Source organism: Thalia democratica, chromosome 4 (genome assembly GCF_965202585.1).
Source record: "Thalia democratica chromosome 4, ktThaDemo2.hap1.1, whole genome shotgun sequence".
NCBI classification, from domain to species: domain Eukaryota; kingdom Metazoa; phylum Chordata; class Thaliacea; order Salpida; family Salpidae; genus Thalia; species Thalia democratica.
In genome coordinates this window covers 11,796,914-11,819,003 of record NC_139168.1, presented here as the reverse complement: position 1 = coordinate 11,819,003, position 22,090 = coordinate 11,796,914, and the positions used below count along the sequence as shown (strand labels likewise).

Genomic DNA, 22,090 nt, shown 5'->3' with positions numbered 1-22,090 from the left:
AAAATGTTTTCATATGTTGTACTTAAATAGTTATAGTCTTTGTAAAATTACCTTTTTTACGTGAATGATCTGCGTTTAAACTTTACGCTGTAACAAAAAGCATATTTTTAAGAACTTAACACTGTTTTTCCAAGGTTCATAACTTCTATGTTTTTACTTGAAATCTTGTCAAACTTTGTAAAATCGTTTTTAAATGTTAACAAAACAACCCATTTAAACTAAATTTGTATATATATTGTACTTAAAAAGTTATGGTCTTTTTAAAATTACCTTTTTACGTGAATGATCTGCTATTAAACTTAGCGCTGTAACAAAAAGCATATATTTAAGAACTTAACAATTTGTTTCTAGGGTTCATAACTTCTATGTTTTTACTTGAAATCTTGTCAAACTTTGTAAAATCCTTTTTAAATGTTAACAAAACAACCCATTTAAACAAAATTTGTATATATCATGTACTTAAAAAGTTATGGTCTTTTTAAAATTACCTTTTTTACGTGAATGATCTGCTATTAAACTTAGCGCTGTAACAAAAAGCATATATTTAAGAACTTAACACTTTTTTTCTAGGGTTCATAATTGCTATGTTTTTACTTGAAATCTTGTCAAACTTTGTAAAATTGTGTTTAAATGTTAACAAAACAACCCATTTAAACAAAATTTGTATATATATTGTACTTAAAAAGTTATGGTCTTTTTAAAATTACCTTTTTACGTGAATGATCTGCTATTAAACTTAGCGCTGTAACAAAAAGCATATATTTAAGAACTTAACACTGTCCTTGTCATAGTCATAACTTCCAAATTTTCATTTCAAATCATGTCAAACTTTGTTAAATCCTTTTTAAATGTTAACTAAATTTACCAAGTAAACGAAATGTCTTTACATTTTGTAGTTAAAAAGTTATGGTCTTTTTAAAATTATCTTTGTTATATAAATGTTTATCTTGAATAACTGAACACAATTCTAAATTTTTCTAAACCAATTAAAACAACTTAAAAACTGCTTTAATTAAACATTAAAAGATTTGAAAAATATATATAAATTTTACATAATTTTGTTATACATTTTTGGTAACTACTCAGTACAGCCGTTGGTAATCTTTTTAAATGGGCCGATTTTAAATATACGTTGCTCGCGGGCGCATTTTATTAGAAAATTATTAAAAACATTAAATAGTACTTTAAGAAGGTATGCACAAAAATAAATATTAATAAAGCATTTTTTGCTGCTTATTATCGATCACATTAAAAGTTTTTTCTAAAGAAATACTACAATGAGTTGTTTAAATTATATATGTATCAAATTTAAATAAAACATCTGGCTAAAGATTTATGTTTTGACTGCAACAATCTTGAACTAAACTTAAACGTATGCAATGATTAAAGTAATTTTTGTAATGGGCTAATAAAAAAAAAATAATTATTTTATTTTATATATTAATTTAGTTAGTGCTTTTTTTGGTTTAGAAAAATGCATAACTTAATAAACAAACCTAGCAAAATGTAGTTAAATATATGATTGTAAACCCTCGAGTTCAATAATTACTTTGGAACTTTATTTATTTGTAATAGATATAAATTTACGTTTGATAAAGTTAAAAAAATGTAGTTAAGGTGAAACTAAAATACGGGAGAATAAAAAGAGCAGTTAAACGCATGATGTAATTGAATACCATGAAGAAAGATATACTATATATTCTGATGCAATTGAAAACCATGAAGAAAAATATTCTATATTTTCTGATGCAATTGAAAACCATGAAGAAAGATATACTATACATAAGCTTGTCTGTTAAGAAAATGTCAGTTTTGTTGCAATAAGATTCGAGTCAACCCCTTCCATAATTAGTTCAAGAGTTGAATTTTTTTTATAGTTTCTACGCTTAATAGTTTAAATGTTTTGTTTAGTTCTTTATTATGTTTTATAGCCATTACATGTCTTACCTAGTTATGAGTAGCATATAAAGTATCAAATAGTATTAGTAGTACATTTCAGGTTATCCAAATTATTGCTATTAAAGGACAAAAAATCTTGTAATTTAAATTCAAGTAAATCAAATTTTTATGTTTGTTTATTGTTATCCTTAAGAATACCATAGTTAATGTTTATGTTGTTAGAAGTTATGAACCCTAGAAACAAATTGTTAAGTTCTTAAATATATGCTTTTTGTTACAGCGCTAAGTTTAAAAGCAGATCATTCACGTAAAAAGGTAATTTTAAAAAGACCATAACTTTTAAAGTACAATATATATACAAATTTTGTTTAAATGGGTTGTTTTGTTAACATTTAAAAAGAATTTTACAAAGTTTGACAAGATTTCAAGTAAAAACATAGAAATTATGAACCCTAGAAACAAAGTGTTAAGTTCTTAAATATATGCTTTTTGTTACAGCGCTAAGTTTAATAGCAGATCATTCACGTAAAAAGGTAATTTTAAAAAGACCATAACTTTTTAAGTACAATATATATACAAATTTTTTTTAAATGGGTTGTTTTGTTAACATTTAAAAAAGATTTTACAAAGTTTGACAAGATTTTAAATAAAACTGTTAAAGTTATGATTATGGCAAGGACATAGTCTATCTTTTATTCTCTTAGTACTTTTTTAACTCTATAACTCTTTTAATGTAACGTTTGAAATGGTCTAGAGTTATTCTGTTTCGGTTATGAGACTATTATAAAGTTTTTTTTTTAACAGTATAAATTAATTATAATTTTACTGTTACGGTACTTTAAATGTATATAAATTATATTAGTTTAATTTATTGTTTTAAACTAAAATTCTAATACATATTACTTATTTATTTTACTTATTAAAATTCTTTACCAAATTATATTCTGTTTCACCAACTTAAAATATTATATTTTCTAGGTTGTTGTTCTGCTGATACTTCAAATTCCAAACCATTTTAGGATACAGCGTTTAAGAGCTACTCTCTCTATTTTTAACATCATGATTACCTCTTTCACTGAGGTTTACATTAAGTAATAACATCTTTCAAATTAAACTGATTAATTTTATAAATAAAATTTTATTAATGTTTAATTTTTATTGAAAGTTTATACTTTTGCCAACTTTAGCTAATATATAAAAGTGATTTGTTTAAAATTCTAATTTTTTTAATCCATTATATTTGTATAAAGTTTTAAATAAATATGTGTTTAACTGTGGAGATTTTTATGCAAGAATAGTGTTAAGCTCTATAACAAATACTTTTACAAATAATGCGCAGTTTAAATAGAAGGTTTTTCATTTAATTTGTACGTGACTATAACGTATTTATTATTATTCTAATTAATTTAAATTGTTATTAGCTTTTTAAGTATATTGTAAAAAAATGTATTGTAGTATGATGATGTATTACTCGATATCTTAAAGATTTTTGATTTATGTAAGAGATTCTTAAAACATACTTTATAAGCGTTTTTTTTTTGTTTAATTAATATTAACAATCAAGAGTATTTTCTTAATTTTTTTGATTTTGTTTTTTTTTGTTAACTTTTGAACTTGAGTTTATTAATTTTTATTTTGTTTTTTCAGTTTATTCTTACTTATTCGAATTCTTACTTTAGCCAAAATTAGCCAACATTAGCCAGTTTTTACTTTAGCCAACATTAGCCGCGATGAAATTATTCAAGCAGAACGTTTTTAGACTTTTTTTAAATTTTAGCCAGAAAAAAATCTTAGCCAATTAAGATCTCAATCAGGTGATGAAAACTTGCTTGCTTGACAAAAAATGTTTATTGATTTTGAGGGAAGAAAAAGTCCAATGTTTTTCTACCATAAAAATAAACAAAACCATGTCTATAAAAAAGCTAAGCAAATACAAAATAATTTAAGCACTTTACCAATTTATAAGCACATATACTTAATACTTAAAGGCATTATTGAAAATACTTACAATAGGATTTTTTATATTAAAATACAAGGAAAATTTCCTAAAAGTTTAAGGATAATTGACCAAAAACTAAAGAAGATGGATTTTTGTGGATTTTTTAAAATTACAAGAAAATTGCTGTTGAAAAAGTTTTCCTCCATATGTTTGTATTGGAAACTTTTTACACAGCTAATGATATCTCAAAAGTTGATTATTATGTTTTAACTCTATGAAAAGTATCTTATAGGACATAATTATAGTTTTAAGATAAGGTCTAATGTTACATTTTGTAAGAAAAAAATGTTGGAAGCTTGCTATGGCCTTAAAATGAGCTTTAAAATGTGTTCTTACCATTTTTGTAACTTTTACTTATTACTTTCTATATTTAAAAAGCATTAAAAATATATTTAATTTTAAACTTTTCAATTTTGTTATTATATAACTAGCTTAAAGTTGTGTTTAAAAGCAAATGGTTCTTAGCTCAATGACTTCAAGGCAGGGTGGCCATTGAGTTATAAAATATTTGTTCTACAGTTTATAATTTTCATCCAGGTTTTTAAGCACAGCTTTTTCTAGCCCCTTTTTAAAAAAATATTTAAACATAAGGTAGAAAAAAACTTCCATGGTACAAAAGTAGTGTAATGCTACTTTATATGTGTAAAATAATAACTAAAATTATGAACAAAATAAAATAATATATATACTTTTTTCTTATGTTATCAAATTTCATAACTTATTTCATTAATTAAGAAATCAAAATACTGTGGCCCACAGGCCAAATGCAGCTCTTAAAACCAAAGTAATATAAGTTTATATCTAGTGTAAGTTTCAAATCTCCTGGAAATTTTACCTCAGACTGTTTTTTGTCTTAATACCAAATCGCAAAATATCTAGTTTAAGTTAAAATTTTTTATTTAATGAGCCAGATTTACTTGCTTGCAGGCTACAGTTTTATCAATAGCAGGCGATATGCTATTTAAATTTTGTAAACCAGTTTGCCAGTAAAAACATTTAAACTTTATAGACTAGATGTTGTTTGGGGGCTGTACTTTGCTAACCTCTAAGTTATATAAATGTTAGAAGCAACCTTTGCTTTAAGCACACAAACTTAAGATTCAAGACACATGATGAAAGAGACCACATTACATACAGAAATATCTTTGAAACTGACATTTGCCTAATTTTAGAGAAAAAAAAAGTTGAAAATATGTTGATTGTAACACAATGTTTATAAGTGTTACAATATTCTATTTTATCAAGTTTTAACACTTACTTAAATTATTTTAAAAAATACTCAAAAGTATAATTTAGAGGTGGGCCAAGTTCAGCCAACTGGTGATATCTGGCCCATAGCTAATGTTTCAAAAATTAACTGCAATAGGTAATGCTGCATGCACACTAAATAACATTTTGAAACTTACAAATTTAGATTGGGGCTCAGAAAGCCGTAGCATATTAAAAGGAAAACATGATGTAGCCCATAAAAGGTACAATCTGCAGCCTGCTAAAGAACATCTAAGAAATTACACTATATATTCTGAATTTTGAACTGAACAGCAAAATAAAGGTTATATATATATATAGGTAACATTTTCAAAAAATTTTAAACTTACTCTGGACAATCTGATATTTGAAGTTAAAAACAAAAAAAGGTCGTAGGTAAAATTTACAGGAACAGTTAAAACTTACACTAGATATTTTAAGGTTTTGAGTTAAGAGAAAAAAAAGATCCTTCAAAGTTGTTTTTATGATTGACTATTTTTTGTGAATTAAATGAAATGTTGTGGCCTGTCAACCACTAAATTTTTTCACATCTGACCCACTGACTAAAAACATTTTCCACCCCTAGTTAAATTGTTAAAACTGTGATGGTAAAAGAGACACTTGAAAAAATATTTATTAGCACTTTTGATTCAAAAATGCATCATTAAAATTGAGAAATTTAAACTGTTTTGTGCCCATTAAATTAATAACTGTTATACTTACTAGCTTAATTAATTTTATTTATCTTAACTTGAATATTATTAAGTTGATTTTTATACTTATTTAGTGAATGTTTGAATAAAAACACAATTATAAAATTTTTCAGACTTTGTTTAGATATTTTGAGGTACACTACAAAACATCAACATGGCTTCTGACAGAGTTGATATCTTTCCTTCTAGAATGTAAGAGTAATTTTTAGCTAATTATTGCTTAACAAGCAGTAAATTTTTTAATATCAAGTAATCACTATTGTTAACTCTTTTCTTCAATAAAAAGTTCTGTAGATTTTTTTGGCAGCTGCACTAATTTTCATGAAAGCTTTATAAGTTTTTATATAAAGTTTTTTTATATTCATGCAATTTTAATTATACTTGTAAAGTTTTATGTATTGATAGAAACAAAGTTGAAAAAACTAAATAAGTACAAACTTTATGTACTCTGATTTATATCTGTCTTTCAAATTTAAAGTTTACATAAAATAATTAGTGTTAGTCTTAAACATGTATTAAAGATTGCCTACACATTAAGGCCAGTTTAAAATAAAATAAACTAAGGCTTGTTTATATATTTGTTAAAAATAAAAAAATAGTTTTTATGACTTTAATTCTTTTTTTGTTAAAAATTATATTTATATTAAGTACATTTGAATTTTTTAATTTAGGTATTTGTAAGTATTCAAGCTTCATTGATAGTTATATTTTTTATTATATTTGGCTCATAGGATTACTTTTTCAGTTGTTGTATAAACTCCGGCTTGTTTGAACTTCATAATTTTTTGGTTCAAAAATAGGCAATCCTGTGTGTTGTACAGTTTGATATATTTCTGTTATGACCATGACACGTTTATTAATTTAATAAGATAATATTTCAAAGATGTAACACTAAAAAGCGTTAAACCCTAGAGATCTTAAATAAAAGCTTTTACTTTAAATAACTCTGTCTACTTATGCACTTATTTATTTTACATCATTTTTATATACAATCATAAACATTAAGTTTAAGGCCATAGGGGGGGGGGGTCCACTTTGTTTTTTACAACTTGATCTTATTTTGTAGAATTTAATCTGAGCTATCAGACACTTTTTTCAGATATAAGCGATCAAAGAAAGGGCATTCAATAGGTTCCTTATGGAAGGCGAAAACTAAAAATGCGAAAAAAAAACTATTTCACTAAAAATCTATCTCCTCCTTCATTTTTTGAGTAATCTTTCTCAAATTTTTACAGAATGTGTATCATTAAACTTTAAAGAGATCTGTTGTAGGAATTTATTTCATTTTGAGTAAAAAAAAATTATTGTCAAAAAACTACCCGTTTTTTTAGTTTTTTGTAGATAAAATTTTTATTTTTCAAAATTTCAAAAATTCCAACATTCAGATTCTTTAAAATATTAAAAGGAACATTTCCTGAAAATTTGAAGTCTCTAGGTCAAAAAATGAAGGAGTAGATAGGTTTTTAGTGCAATTTAAAATTTTCAAGAAAATTGACCCCAAAAAATTTGCGGTCCATACGTTTATATTGATAAATTTTTAGAAAAAATTAAATATCTCAAAAGTTCAATGATATTTTTGAATTCTATAAAAACTGGTTTGTAGTTTGTACTTAAAGCTTTCATATAAAAGCCTAAGTTAATTTTTGTAAAAAAAATGTTGGACCCCCCCCTATGGCCTTAATACTACATGTTTCCTCTATTTATTATATACGGTGTATATTGTACTGTATAAATAAATATTTTAAATTTAGTAAAAATTTTTAGTAAACATTTTGATGCATAGTTTGTTTCTGAAAAACTTATTGATTAGTTTGTTAAATTTATTATGGCGTAATGTTTCTGCATAACTTAATTCATGTTTCTTGTTAAAAAACTTGCCTATTCTTAGAGCTTTTTTGTGGTTTGTACATGCTATTATTAAATTTGTAGTTTTTGTAAACAATTTTATATTTTATGTTTTTATTCCAAACTTTGTTTTTAAACCATAAAGTTTGTTTATAGTTACTACTCACTTAGATATTATACATAATTGTACATGCTTTTTTTCTAATGTGTGTTAATATTTTATAGACTCAGTAGATCTGTTCATAAATTTATTTAAGAGCAGTAAAACGCTGTTAGTCGGAATAAAGTTTTAACACAAAAACATCTGTGGTAAATTAATATTTCTAAAGCTTAAGTTATAAGTCAATGCAAAGTTTATGTTTAAAATATATTATCTATATTATACTGTATTATTCATAAGATATCATAGTTTGAGATAAATCAATTATAAATTGTCTGTAACACAATTTAGCAACCTGGTTTTCTTTTTTTAAAAATTTAGGTGCATTATTACTAGTTTTTTGTGTATTATGCTTTGTATATTATTTATTCATCTAAATAATTTTGTTTAATTTTTGATTAGGAACCTGACAATAATGAAAACAAGGCTGAAGGGTGCCAAGACCGGCCACAGTCTGCTCAAAAAAAAGTCTGATGCCCTGAAAATGAGGTTCCACAAAATTCTGAAGCAAATCATTGATGTTAGTTGTTTTGCAAACATTTAAGGGCATAGGAGGTTTAACAATTATTTTTTCAAAAATTAAAGTATGCTTTTAAATTAAGGTTGAAGTATACAAACTTTAAGTTAGTTTTTGATAGGGCAATAAAATTCAATTATCTTTTGAGATGTGTTCATTTTGTAAAATTTATGTCAACCTGTAGACCACAGTTTTTTTATTGTCAAATTTCTCAGGAACTTAAATTTCTACTTAACTATTTTTTTAAGCTGCAGACTGTAACTTTTAAGTGATGTTTCTTGCAATATTAAATAAGTACTAAAAAATATGATAATAAAAGGAAAAAAAAATTAATTTAAAATAGATTATTTAGGAATTAAAAATTTATTTGTCTTAGATTTTATAAATTTTATAAAAAATAGATTAAAAAGTTTTTAAAAGTATTTCTCAAAAGTTCTAAAATTGATAGATTTTTAGTTGAGTAGTTAGTGTTGTCTTTATAATTTACGTCTTCCCTAAGGTACCTATGAAACTCTCAAAATTTGATGGGTTATATCTCAAAAAATATTTCAAATTTTAACAAATGGCCAAATACATTCTTATCTGTAAAAAAAACAAGACTGAAAAATAAAAGTTGCCCCAATGCCCTTAGCTTAACGTCATAAAATAAATTTATGCTCTATAACAAATGACTTATAAGTTATAGTTTAGGGTTCATATTATAATTTATATTTTATAAAAATTTCCTCACCTCTCTTTACAACATACCAGTTGAGAAAAATGTGTTTAATTCCCATGTGATTTTAGCTACAAACAACTCTTGTGATATAAACAGATTTAGACTTCTTTATTATAATAAAGTTTTACAAATACTTTTTTTTTGCATTTTGAGTCAATTTTATATTTTTTGAAACATATTTTAATTTTATTTATTCTACACATTTGCTCTTATATCTATGTTTTTTTTTGCTAAACAAGTTTTTGAAAAGTACAGTGGTCTGCAAGTCATTATTTTGAGTAAACCTTCCCCTAGTAAGAAGTTCTTTATTAAATCAGGGTTGCCACTTTACCTGGAAAAACCTGGAATTTGACAATTTAGGCAAAAATAACCTGGAAAAATCCGGAATTTCAGATATTTTGAAAAAACCTGGAAATTTGATGAAAAAACCTGGAATTTTAAATAATTTATCATTTTCAGTAGTAAAATTTCGATTCGACACAATAAATCTATAATATAAATAAAAAAAATTTGTCATCATCAAAAATTTTTTGATTAAAAAACACATTTAAAGTAACTTTACAGTATGTTTACAGTATGTGTTCAATGTTTTTAAACTATTAAACACAGTTTTTATATAGAAATTAGCTTAAAACTAAAAGTAGACCCAAAAATGTGTACTTTTAAAAACCTGAAAGAAATTTAGAAAACATGGAAAAAATTTTGAAAAAACGATTGGCAACCCTGATAAATGTAAAATTAGTTAATTATAAAAAAACAATAAGTTTTTCAGACAAAGAAGAAAAGAATTGATGGATTATTTGTAATTGTATAATATTTTGTCTGTATATTATGTTTTTACTTATTTTTTTCTTTTTGCAGGCAAAAGAGAAGATGGGTGATATGATGAAAGACGCCACTTTCTCACAAACTGAAGCTCGTTTTGCTGCAGGCGATTTTTCTGCTGTGGTCCTTGAGAAGGTTGATAAATATGTATATATATATTTAAAAATGTGTATATGTATATGTATGATAAAATTAAAAATAAAAGAATTTCAAACAAAATAAACTTTAAACTCAGAGGGCTTTTAAAGTAAGTTTGCTTAAAATGCAAAATTTATAAATGGCAAAATATTTTATTAAAAGCAAACCTCATTAAGTTTATATGTAACAATTTATAAATTCATTTTTTATCTAAAAGGTGGACAAAGCACAGATAAAAGTGAGGACAAAAGTTGACAATGTTGCTGGTGTTAATTTGCCTGTGTTTGAACATTATGAGGTAAACTATTATTTTATTAAAGGTATAGGTAAGAGGGTTGTAAAGCATTTTAAAAGTTAGTATATTTTTTACATAATTAATTAAACCATTTACTTTTCATAGCTTGTTAAATTTCGAAGTAAGTTTTAAGATAAAAGCGATTAAAGTTATAAATTTCAATATATTCTCAATGTGAGGAGCAAACTAAAAAGACTATTTTACCAAAAATCTATCTCCTCCGTCAGTTTTTGAGCTCCTCTGTCAGTCTTTTAAAATATTTATCAGGGTAATCTTAAATAAATCTTGAATAACTTGTCAAAAACAATTTTTTAGATTTTTTAATAAACAAAAAAAGTTTTTGGTCATAAACTGTTTTGGTTTATTTTACAAAAAAATTGTTTCCTACAAGTTATTTGTAATATTGAAAAAAATTATTTCTCATAAGTTTGAAGTACATTGCTTTAAAAATGAAGAAGAAGACAGACGACTGTTGTTCAACTTTTCAAAATTTTGTAAAAATTGACCTTGAAATTTTTTTATTCTATACAGTTGTATCAGCCTTTATAACAAAACTAGTTATATCTTTGAAATTAATTGATTTTTTTTGCTTTTAAAAATACATTATATTACATAATCCAAGATTTCAATTAAGAGCAAATGTTAATTTTTGTAAAAAAAAATCTCGACCTCCCTGCGTCTTAATTTATTATTTATAAAGTTAGTTATAATCTTTATTTTAATAACAAAACTTTAGTTTTTTATGTTTGATATAATTTGTTTTCTAAAGGTAGAAAAAAATTATTAAAATAGTTAGTTGTGTAAAATATTTTAAAAAATGTAAGCTTGTTGTGTTATTTAAGGCCATAGGGGGGTAGAAGCCATTTTTTGATCAAAAATAACATATAGACTTATATTATAGTAAATTTCATAATCTTTCAGATGCTTTTTTTAGATTTTAAAAATATTAAGTAACTTTTTTTTTATGACCAGTTATATAAAGGGTTGTCTTTATAAAGGGTAACTTTAAAGCCGTTTTTCTCGAGTTTTTAAAAACGGGCTTTAAAATCTATCTTCTCCTTCATTTTTCAAGCAATCTTCTTCAAATTTTCAGGAAATGTTCCTTACATTATGAGAAAAAATGTTATTTGTGAATTTTAATAATTGTAAAAAATAAAAATTTTATGACAAAAATTAAAAAAAAAGTGATTTTTTATCAAATTTTTTTTTTTTTCAAAAAAACGATAAAAAGCAACTTGAAGCTTAGTAAAAACTCTATAAAATATGATCAACTTGTAAAAAACATGGTTTACTATCATTTCTAACTCGCTATCATTTCTAACCCGATCATTTCTAACCCGATCACTTCTAACCCGATCATTTCTAACCCGATCATTTCTAACCCGATCATTTCTAACCCGATAATTTCTAACCCAATCACTTCTAACCCGATAATTTCTAACCCAATCACTTCTAACCCGATCATTTCTAACCCGATCATTTCTAACCCGATCACTTGTAACCCGATCACTTCTAACCCGATTACTTCTAACCTGATCATTTCTAACCCGATCACTTCTAACACGATCACTTCTAACCCGATCATTTCTAACCCGATCACTTCTAACCCGATCATTTCTAACCCGATCACTTCTAACCCGATCATTTCTAACCTGATCACTTCTAACCCGATTACTTCTAACCCGATTAAACACTATCATTTCTAACCCGATCATTTCTAACCCGATCATATCTAACCCGATCATTGCTAACCCGATCATTTCTAACTTGATCGTTTCTAACACGACTATTATTAATTCAATCTGTATTAATATGTTTATGTATTATTGAAGTAAATTAAAGATTTGTTTTAAAAACAAAAAAATCTCAACAAAGTTTTTTTTTTATCGAAATTTAGTATATTTTGTTTAAAGTAAAACTTAATGTTTAGATAGCTTTAATAAAATTCAATTTTTGATATTTATTGTTATTGGAAGTTTATTATTTCCTACGCTAGACCCACACATATTAATCTGGGCAGCTTAAACTAAACAGCACATAACAAAGAGACAAAAATTTATATATCTTAAAAACAAAAACTACAGTTTTTTTTTTAACAGCAAAAAAAAAATCAACACTTAGTATAAGACTAATTAAGTTACTTATGATTTGAAGAAATTTTTTTTTAACAAACTCAGTTTTTATTTTATAATAAGCAACTTAAATATCAACTCTTTCAACGATCAGTAAGTTGCAATAAAACAAAACACAGCTGCTTAACCTTTCTTTTTAGAATTAACTTTAATTTCTTTTCAACAAACAACCTTCTCTGCAAAATTCAGCAATACATATTGAGACAATTTAGTAAATTTCTTCTATGAATTTAGTTCAGAAATCAGCAAAGTAGTCTTAATCAAGCACTTCTACATTGAAATAAGGTTCAGTATTACTTTTATGAAATTTATTTAGAATATTCTACAGTGTCAGAATTTAAACAAACTACAAAAACTTATGAATAAAACTTCTTCTAGTTTATACATCTACCAGATTTTCACATCCTTACTTTTAGAGTTAGGTTCTGCTCATTTGTGCAACCGTTTAGTATTTCATTGTTTTTTTATCATTTTTTGTAGCTTTGCCAAAGCATAATCGAAAAATTTAAATACATTGACTAACCACTAAGTTTAAAACCTTAAGTCCAAAGCACATTAATAATACAGTTTAAATAAACATTTATCGGAAACATTAGAAAATGATTTATTATTTACATAGGAAAGGCAATTACAATAAAATCAAACTATAGAATGAAAAAAATCCTACATATTAAATCAATGGTTCATAAGTACAAAATTTGTTAATTTACTGATAGTTGCTAATATAAATTATCTTATTTTAATTAAATTTGTTCAACTTTATGTAAAGATTAGTTTTGTTTAAAAGCTAAGTCCACATTTAAACTGAGAAATATTTAGACTTTGTGGTAATTTTCGTGGTAATTAATTATTTTAATAGAGTTCAAAAATTGATTATAAACTAACTGTAGTTTTTAGTTTTAAAAGGATTAGGAAAAGTAGAAGTCTTCTGAATTCTAAAAATTAAATAATAAGTTTTGATAGTCGTCAATGTAAGAATTATAATGAGCATTGCAGTGGTTAAAGACTATTCTTTACTTTTTCTTGAAGAGATTCTATATGGTTAGTATAAATTTTAAGTATGGAGACCAGACTGGCAAGTTGCATTCAAATTTAGGGCAAATTTAAACGAAATACCATTTTTTAAGAGTATTAGTATGAGTATATATAAAACTTAAAATAATACAGTTAAAAAAATTTAGTAATCATAATTAGTATGATAATTTAATTAAAAATTATTATCATTAAATCATAAGTTCTTAAAACGAAAGTGTATACTGTATAGCACAAAGTAAAAAGTAGAGGTAAACGTTTTTTTCTTTATAAATAGACCCTGCCATTTACTAGAACTTAAATTAGATTTTATTTCTTTTAGCCAATGGTAAATTATATCTAAAGATTAAATAAGAAATATTATATAATAAACTTAAACATAAAAGTTAAGTGTCGAAAACTTAATATTTTGATTTTTTCATATTTCTTTAAAAAATATAATAGAAATAAATTTATAGAAATTTTGCTCTATATAAAAATATATAGAGCAAAATAAATTTACATTTTTAATAAAAATTTAAAAGTTTTAGTAATTTAAAGTTCCAAAATTAATTTTACACGATTAATAGTAAAAACTTCTTTAATATTTTTTTTGATATGTCTTAAAAGTTATTATTTTACAGATTTCCAAAAACATAAAAACTTTATATTATTTAGCAATCATTATGTATGAATTATAAATACAAGTTAACAGATTTGTTTATACAACTAAAAAATTGAGGTAAACAAAGTAAATTAATATTATGTTAAGTTAATACTAAAAAAAAAATTATACAAAAATTATTTTTTACATAACATGTTAAATCATTATGTTATAAAAAATTAAAAATGGAAATTTTTTTTATTGGTTTAATTACTTTATAAAGATTTGTTGGTTTTTGCATTAAATCTTTAAAACAAAGAAATGTAAATAAACAAGTAAAATAGGTAAGAAACGATCGGACTAGAAACGATTAGGCTAGAAGTTATCAGGTTAGAAGTGATCGGGTTAGAAGTGATCGGGTTAGAAATGATCGGGTTAGAAATGATCAAGTTAGAAATTATTGGGTTAGAAATGATCGGGTCAGAAATGATCTGGCTAAACTGGGTTAGAAATAATCGGGTTAGAAGTGATCTTGTTAGAAATGATCGTGTAAAAGTGATCGGGTTAGAAATGATCGGGTTAGAAATGATCGTGTTAGAAGTGATCGGGTTAGAAATGGTCGTGTTAGAAGTGATCGGGTTAGAAGTGATCGGGTTAGAAATGATCGTGTTAGAAGTGATCGGGTTAGAAGTGATCGGGTAAGAAATGATCAGGTTAGAAGGAATCGGGTTAGAAATGATCGGGTTACAAGTGATTGTGTTAGAAGTGATCGGGTTAGAAGTGATCGTGTTAGAAGTGATTGGGTTAGAAATGATCGGGTTAGAAATGATCGGGTTAGAAATGATCGGGGTAGAAATGATCGGGGTAGAAGTGATAGCGGGTTAGAAATGATTGGCTCCCAAAAAACATGGCCTACCCCCCCTATGGCCTTAATTGTTGTTAAGTTTTGGTTTAGATCAAGGCTTCCCAAACTTTTTTTTTCTCAAGTCCCACTTTGAAAAACTAAAAAAAAACTATGGCCACCTCCGACAAGACTTCTCAAAAGAGCCATTAAATACTCCTGTAGCTTTTTTTTGCTTGTCACCATTAACTCTAGAATAACTAGTGTGAGTTTCAAATTATGGTCTTGTGGCCCCTAAATGGGTCCAAAAAAGTATGTTTTCAACCTGCAAGTGTTCAAAGATGAAGAAGTTTTTTGTTTGTTATTTTGGTTTTTTATTTTATTGTTGTAGTTTTCTAGTTTTTTTACTAATTTGATATATATCATTTATTTGTTTATTTGATTAAAAATGTTTTGTTTATTTGTCTGTTGATTATATTTTTAATGTGGGTTATTCATTTGGTACACAAATTAGCTTATTATGTTGAAAAAATAATTAATTTATTAGTGTTATATTATAAATAAATATAAGACTCATTTGATTTGTCAGTATTGACAACAAACTTATTTTAATTTAAGAAACATAATAACTTTATTAATGTTTTTGTATAAGTAAATATAAAACTTGTTTTAATTAATTTGTCAATATTGGTAACAAACTTAAAATTTTATTATTTTAAGAAACACAATTTATACAACCATTGCAAAGCGGGTTTTCAAACTGTAAATCTGTAATAAAATAATAGTGGTAAAAATAACAAATATAATAACATTTTGTAAATCAATTTATATGCTGAGAACATAAAAACTTAATAAATGCTATAAAACGTTAAAAAAACCTTTTAAAAATATTATAAGCTATAAGTAGATAAAGACAAACAATTGAACTATAGTATATAATAAGGCATTGAAATTAAGAGGATTTAAAAAACAAAACACATTTTTTTCAACATTTTTTAAAATTTTATGTTCTCAACATTTAACTTAATTCATATAAATTTTACATTGTTTGTCATTTTTACCATTAACATTTTATTACAGATATTCAATTTGAAAACCGCTTTGCAGGAAACAGTGTAATTGTGTATCTAAAAATAATAAAATTTTAATTTTCAATCTCCATTTTGTATAGATTACTCTGTCAAATTAGTTTTTAACTCAATAGTTAAATATTGATAACTCCCTGATATAAATAACCTAAAGGTTTCATTAGCTTTTGATTATTTTATTTTGTTTTAAAAATAATCGTTTGTAAGCTTTAGTTTATATTGAAACTTTTAAAAATTCCAATAAAACTTAAAAAATTTTGTAACAGAACTGTATTGAAAATAGAGTATATGAATTTTGTTTAAAGTATTTACTTGAAACTTGCATGAACCTTCATTTGTTAGTTAACAAGTATTGTATTTTATTATGTAAAACTATATAATGTTTTTAGTCTGCTTATCTTATTTTTATAACTTCTAAATGTAAGAAGTGTTTTTATTCTGAACTTAAAAACTTACTTAATCTTGGTATATAATTACATTGTTTGGCAGTATTTTATATGTTATTGTGCATTAGTTGAATGTGTAGTAATACACCTTATATTCAAGAATACAAAATTAGTTTTAACTTTTTGGTTAAATTACTCAATTAGTGTTATGTCAAACTAAGCTCTAATTGTTTTACAAAAAGTTCACTTTTTGAACCTCTATCTATTACACTTAAAAGTCAAAAAGTTTATTTTTCTTCGACATTAAGATTTTTTTTAGACTGTTGGAATTGTATTTATATACACAATAGTTATATGAAATATTATCATTACAAATAAAATCATATGTGTGTACAAAAACACAGTGATCATGATTTTGTCTGCCTTTTATATTTTGTTCAGTCAGCAATTATTAACCTACGTTTGATTTTGATGTGTACTTGTTTTCTACATTATGTAATTTCTTTATTAATCAATATGCTTTGTTTTAAATTAATTTGAGATTACAAAGTTTTAACGTAATTTTTAAATAGCACTTGATTTAATTTATTTTTATAATAACATGATTTTTGGTGAGACCTTATTTAGTGTTTAATTAAAAGTCTGTCTTAGCTTATTTTCAATAAAAATAACTGTTTTTTAAATATCATTAGCGATCAAAGCTATTTTTAAGTTTTTTCTACTTTCAATAATAAATATGAGCTTTTTTAAGAATATTTAACGTGTGTTTTAAACTTAAATATGTGTTATGTAATCTTTAAAATTACTTTCTAAAGTACGCACTTGTTCACAGAGTTTATGAAAAGGTTTTTGAATACTATTGTATATCATCTTATAGTTTATAAATTTTGGTAAAGAAAGTCAAATTTAAACAAGATTAATTATGTTTCAGTTTGATATTTTCAATATAACATGGTGTGCATATGATTTATTTGAGATTTAATGTGCACAGTTCTATAGAAATTTGGTAGTCGCTCTCATGAAGTTGAGCCACACAAGAAATTTATTTAATTGCGTTAGATAAGCATTATTATTTTTTTTTTACTAATATAAATACCATTAAGATCAGGGTGTCCCAAAGTGGGTAATATGGCCTCTTTCGGGGCCATAAGCAGCAAAGGAGCCATAATTTGAAACTTACACTAGTTTTTCTGGAGTTGATGGTTAAAATCAAAATAAAAAAAGTTTTAGGTTTGTCAAGGGTAGTTTTTGAGAATTATTGTCGGAGGTGGCCATATTTTTTTAAATTCTGTAAAGGGGGCTTATGAAAAAACTGTGAAACATGTTACGCTCGTCACAACATTTGAACATTGTAACGTGTTTTATTATTTATACAGTTGTTTTGAAATTAAAAGTTATTTGTTTAGGCCGCATATATTTTTTACTAGTAATTAACGTATAATTTTATAGACCAAACATATACTTTCAGATGATTTATTATGTTTCGGTTCTTTATACTTTACAACTCATATGGTACTTATGATATGACCAGCACCGAATACTTTAACTAATCAGTATTATTTTCAATCATTGAAGTTCAAACAGATGTGTAGTTTAACTTATGATGTAGGATACTTCAAAAGTTTTGAACATGCTTACATGTAAACTTGGTCATTTTTTATTAACTCATGCTATTTAAAAAAAATAATGGGACTAAACGAATTGTCACAGTCTTTTTTAATGTTTAGTATTTATATAATATTCAACACATAATTGTAGTTAAAGATTATTCATATTATAAAACTATAAACTTTAGGACGTTTATTAATGCTTATTTAATTTAATATTCTTTTTATCAAAGGGGGTTCAGACAGTTACGAACAAACAATTTTTCTTTTCTGTTTTAGTTATATAATTAAATTAAATTTCAAGTATATCATTTTAGGACGGAACAGATAGTTACGAGCTGACAGGGTTGTCACGCGGAGGGGAGCAAGTCGGTAAAATGAAGAAAAATTTCGCCAAGGTGACGGAACTGCTCGTAGAACTTGCTAGTTTGCAGGTATCTATTATTGATTTTTAATTTAAATTTTACTTATATAAAATGTATAGTTACAAGTTAAGTATCATTTAAACAAAGTAATTTTTTAAAACAATTATATTTTTAGATTTCTTTTGTCACACTAGATGAAGTTGTTTAATTATTTTTAACATATAATCAAATTCAGACTTCATTCGTGACATTGGACGAAGTGATCAAAGTAACAAACAGAAGAGTCAATGCTATTGAGCATGGTAAATTTTAATTGAACATTTTTAATTTTTTGAATTTATAGTTATTTAAGGTCTTTGTTTTTGAAAGTATGTAATATATGTATATATTACTTTTAAGTAGCTTTTCCCAAAATAGAAAGAACAGTTGCTTTTATCAACTAATTAAAGTATTTTTATTTGTTTCCATATTTATTTTTTAGTAATTATTCCGAAGATAGAACGAACAATTGCTTACATCAATTAATTAATATGTATATTATTTACTAGTTTTTATTTATTTTTTAGTAATTATTCCGAAAATAGAACGAACAATTGCTTACATAAATGGTGAATTGGAAGAATGTGAAAGAGAAGATTTCTACAGGTTTGATAAATAAATGTTTATAAATTGACAATACATTTTCATTAAGCCACGCTGAAAATACATAAAATATGTTTAAAATAATTATTATTGAACCATATATATTTAGTTGTTGTAATAACATGAATGAGTATTATATTTAATTTAGATAGTTTTTTGCTATCATAGAAATTATATGTCGTGTATTGATCGCAAAAATTTATATCATCTAGGATAGTTTTAATTAGAATATTAGGATCGGATAGTTTTAATAATTTTTATCCGTTTATTTTTCCACAAAAACTACTAAATCATTGGTTTTAAGTTGTACTATCTATTATGATATATAGTTTGATTATTTTAAAATCAAGATCTAGCAGATCACTGCTTTAAACCAATATTTTTTTGTCGTCCTATTACGATAAATCTAATTTTTTTCAAAGTAAAACATATACACAAATTTAAAATATAAAACTTGGACAGTATATATCACAGGGTTGCAACAAAAACTGGAAAAACCTGGAATAAGCTAAGTTTTTGAACAACTAACCTGGAAAAACTTGAAATTTTAAACAATTTTTACATGTTTAGTAATAAAATTTTGATTTGACACAAAAAATCTATCATATAGACAAAAACATTTTATTATCATTAATTTTTTTTAAAACTCATTTATAGTAGGTTTACAGTATCTTTTCAATATTGATATACTACTAAACACAGTTTTTTATTTTAAACTAAAAATAGACCCAACAACGTCTACTTTACAAAAACCTGAAAGAAATTCAGAAAACCTGGAATAATTTTCTCAAAAACCAGTGACAGTCATGATATCAAATGTTGCTCCTCAAGTAATTACCAACATATATACTTTCATATTGTATACAACAAATATACTGTAGAATCTATTATTGTTACATTTATTTTCGACGCTAATAAATTCAGTGTAAATAAAGTTTCAAATTTATTTATCATTTAACTTCAGGTTGAAAAAAGTTCAAGACAAGAAACAGAAGATCAGAGAGTTGGCTGCAGAGGTTTTTTTAATAAAATTATGGTAAAAATTAATTAATGATGTTTTCGAATATAATATGACAGACTGTTTTATTTTTGTGTTTTAACTATATTAAAATAGTGTTAGTTTTTAGTATAGTAAAAATAAACTTGAATGAAGTAGCAATTTTGCTGGACAACTTTTAAAACTTGTGAGGTTTTTTCATCAATATGTCAAATTAAACAATTTCGTTTTGAGGTGAAAGTTTAAGGTTAAATTTTAATTTCAATGAAATATAAAGACACTTTTATAACAGGAGAGAAAATTATAAAATATAAAATAGTTTACCAGGAGAAGAGATTGTAAGAAAAGAAAACTAAATCGTCTAATCAAAGTTTTATACGGATTATTTATTTTACTTTTAAAAAATAAACAAAATAAATTTCAATCAGGAGAGAAAATTTTGGGAAGAAAATTCATTTATTTTTTAATACATATACAATAAAAACTATTTTTCTAAACCAAATTAATTTAACCAGGAAAGGAAATTATGGGAGGAGAAAATGTTATCGGAGGGAGTCGACGTTAAAATGTTGGAGGAGGAAATGAAAGATTTGTTGAGTGCCGGTGACCAGCCTGACGTCATTTTTTAAATTGATGTGTGTTATGTGACGTCATATTTTAAGAACGTCACATTGTGTTCATAGCTTCATATTCCTACTCTTAAACTAAATGTGTGATATGACGTTGTGGGTTTGAGTACTTTTGATTGAATTATTTTCATGATTATTCAACGTTATGTGTTTAAAAACAGAAAAAATATAAGGCTTTTATTATAAAATCCTGAAAATTATTAATTTACACTATTTAGTGAAAACTAAAATTATAAAACAAAATTAAATTCTTCATTAATTAAAATTACATAGATAATCAAGAACCTTAACATAAGGTAAATAATAAATTTACTCTCTTACATATTCTTACATATCATAATATTCAACTATGTTATACACTTTTACTGTAAACTTATTAATATTATTGATTTTATTTACAAAGCAGTTTTATGTTATAATAAATATAAATTTATGTACTTATTCTACTAGATAAAAAGCTATTATGCAAATTATTTTGGTAAACTTAAATTCTTTTTGCTTGTTGTTAAAAATAAAGGTATCTAATAATATTGTATATAATATTGTATATAATCTTTTAAATTTAAAGTGCTTGTGAAAAATATTTAACAAACTTGTATTATTTTTGATGTTTTTCGATGTGAAATTTATGTGCAATCTTTTTGTCATACTTTTTCCAATCTAATGTTTTAATAAATTTTTCATTTAGTTGTTTCGTCAAGTATTTTGAATTATTAAAAAAAATCTATTTCTTTTTAGTTTATCAAAACAAACTATAAAAACTATTGAATACAATTTTAAACACTACTATATGGTAAAGAAAGACTTATTTTATAACTAATTTTAACGACTTATTTTTGTGCAGTAAACTTTAAAGCAGGTCTGAAAGTAATTTAGTATTTGTTAATCGAATAGCTTTGTATAATACTTTTAAGCTTTTTAACATTTATTATTTTATTAATATTTTTATTATAAAAGTTGATTGACGCCATGAGACCTCACAATAACCTTTCACAAGCTCAGTCTTTTAATAGAGAGTTGGTGAAATTCATGTTAAAATCGTTTAATAATGTAATAAACGTTATAGATTATAGCTTAAGATTAAAGGTCATACGGTAGAAGCGTTTTATAACTATTCTGTTCATAATACAGAAGAAGTCTTACAGACTAGACTTGTTGAAAAAGTCCTAGCGGGACGCATAATTTTATAAAAAAATATATAACAAAAGTATTTTTAGTTGAAAAACCTTTAAAATACACTGCTGTGTGTAAAAAGTATCATTTAGGACACGTTTCAATATACTTGTTGCAGGGAAGCTCAAAATGTATTGTAAAACCTGTATTTATGGTAATAAATATGTATCCTACCAGAGATTTATGCTTGGTAGTTACCTATTGTAAGCGGACAAATTAGAGATCAGTTTTAATATTCAGAAGTTTCTTATTGTTTTA

General features: G+C 24.8%; 1 protein-coding gene across 1 annotated transcript; it reads left to right on the top strand.

Moving 5' to 3' along the window:
- The first annotated feature begins 5,970 nt into the window (after nt 1-5,970).
- Nucleotides 5,971-21,100, top strand: LOC145834983 (V-type proton ATPase subunit D-like). Its single transcript, XM_082942512.1, has 9 exons — nt 5,971-6,051; nt 8,267-8,384; nt 9,961-10,059; nt 10,280-10,360; nt 18,344-18,460; nt 18,627-18,693; nt 18,958-19,036; nt 19,998-20,049; nt 20,546-21,100. Exons 1-9 carry the CDS (start codon nt 6,014-6,016, stop codon nt 20,657-20,659), a joined length of 765 nt encoding a protein of 254 aa, XP_082798638.1. The 5' UTR covers nt 5,971-6,013; the 3' UTR covers nt 20,660-21,100.
- Nucleotides 21,101-22,090: the final 990 nt, after the last annotated feature.

Excerpts from the sequence above, each read along its gene's own strand:
- LOC145834983 (XM_082942512.1), top strand. The coding sequence starts at position 6,014 with ATGGCTTCTGACAGAGTTGATATCTTTCCTTCTAGAAT. Across the intron at positions 6,052-8,266 it reads GATATCTTTCCTTCTAGAAT|GAACCTGACAATAATGAAAA; the intron begins GTAAGAGTAATT and ends ATTTTTGATTAG. Across the intron at positions 18,694-18,957 it reads AGTCAATGCTATTGAGCATG|TAATTATTCCGAAAATAGAA; the intron begins GTAAATTTTAAT and ends TTTATTTTTTAG.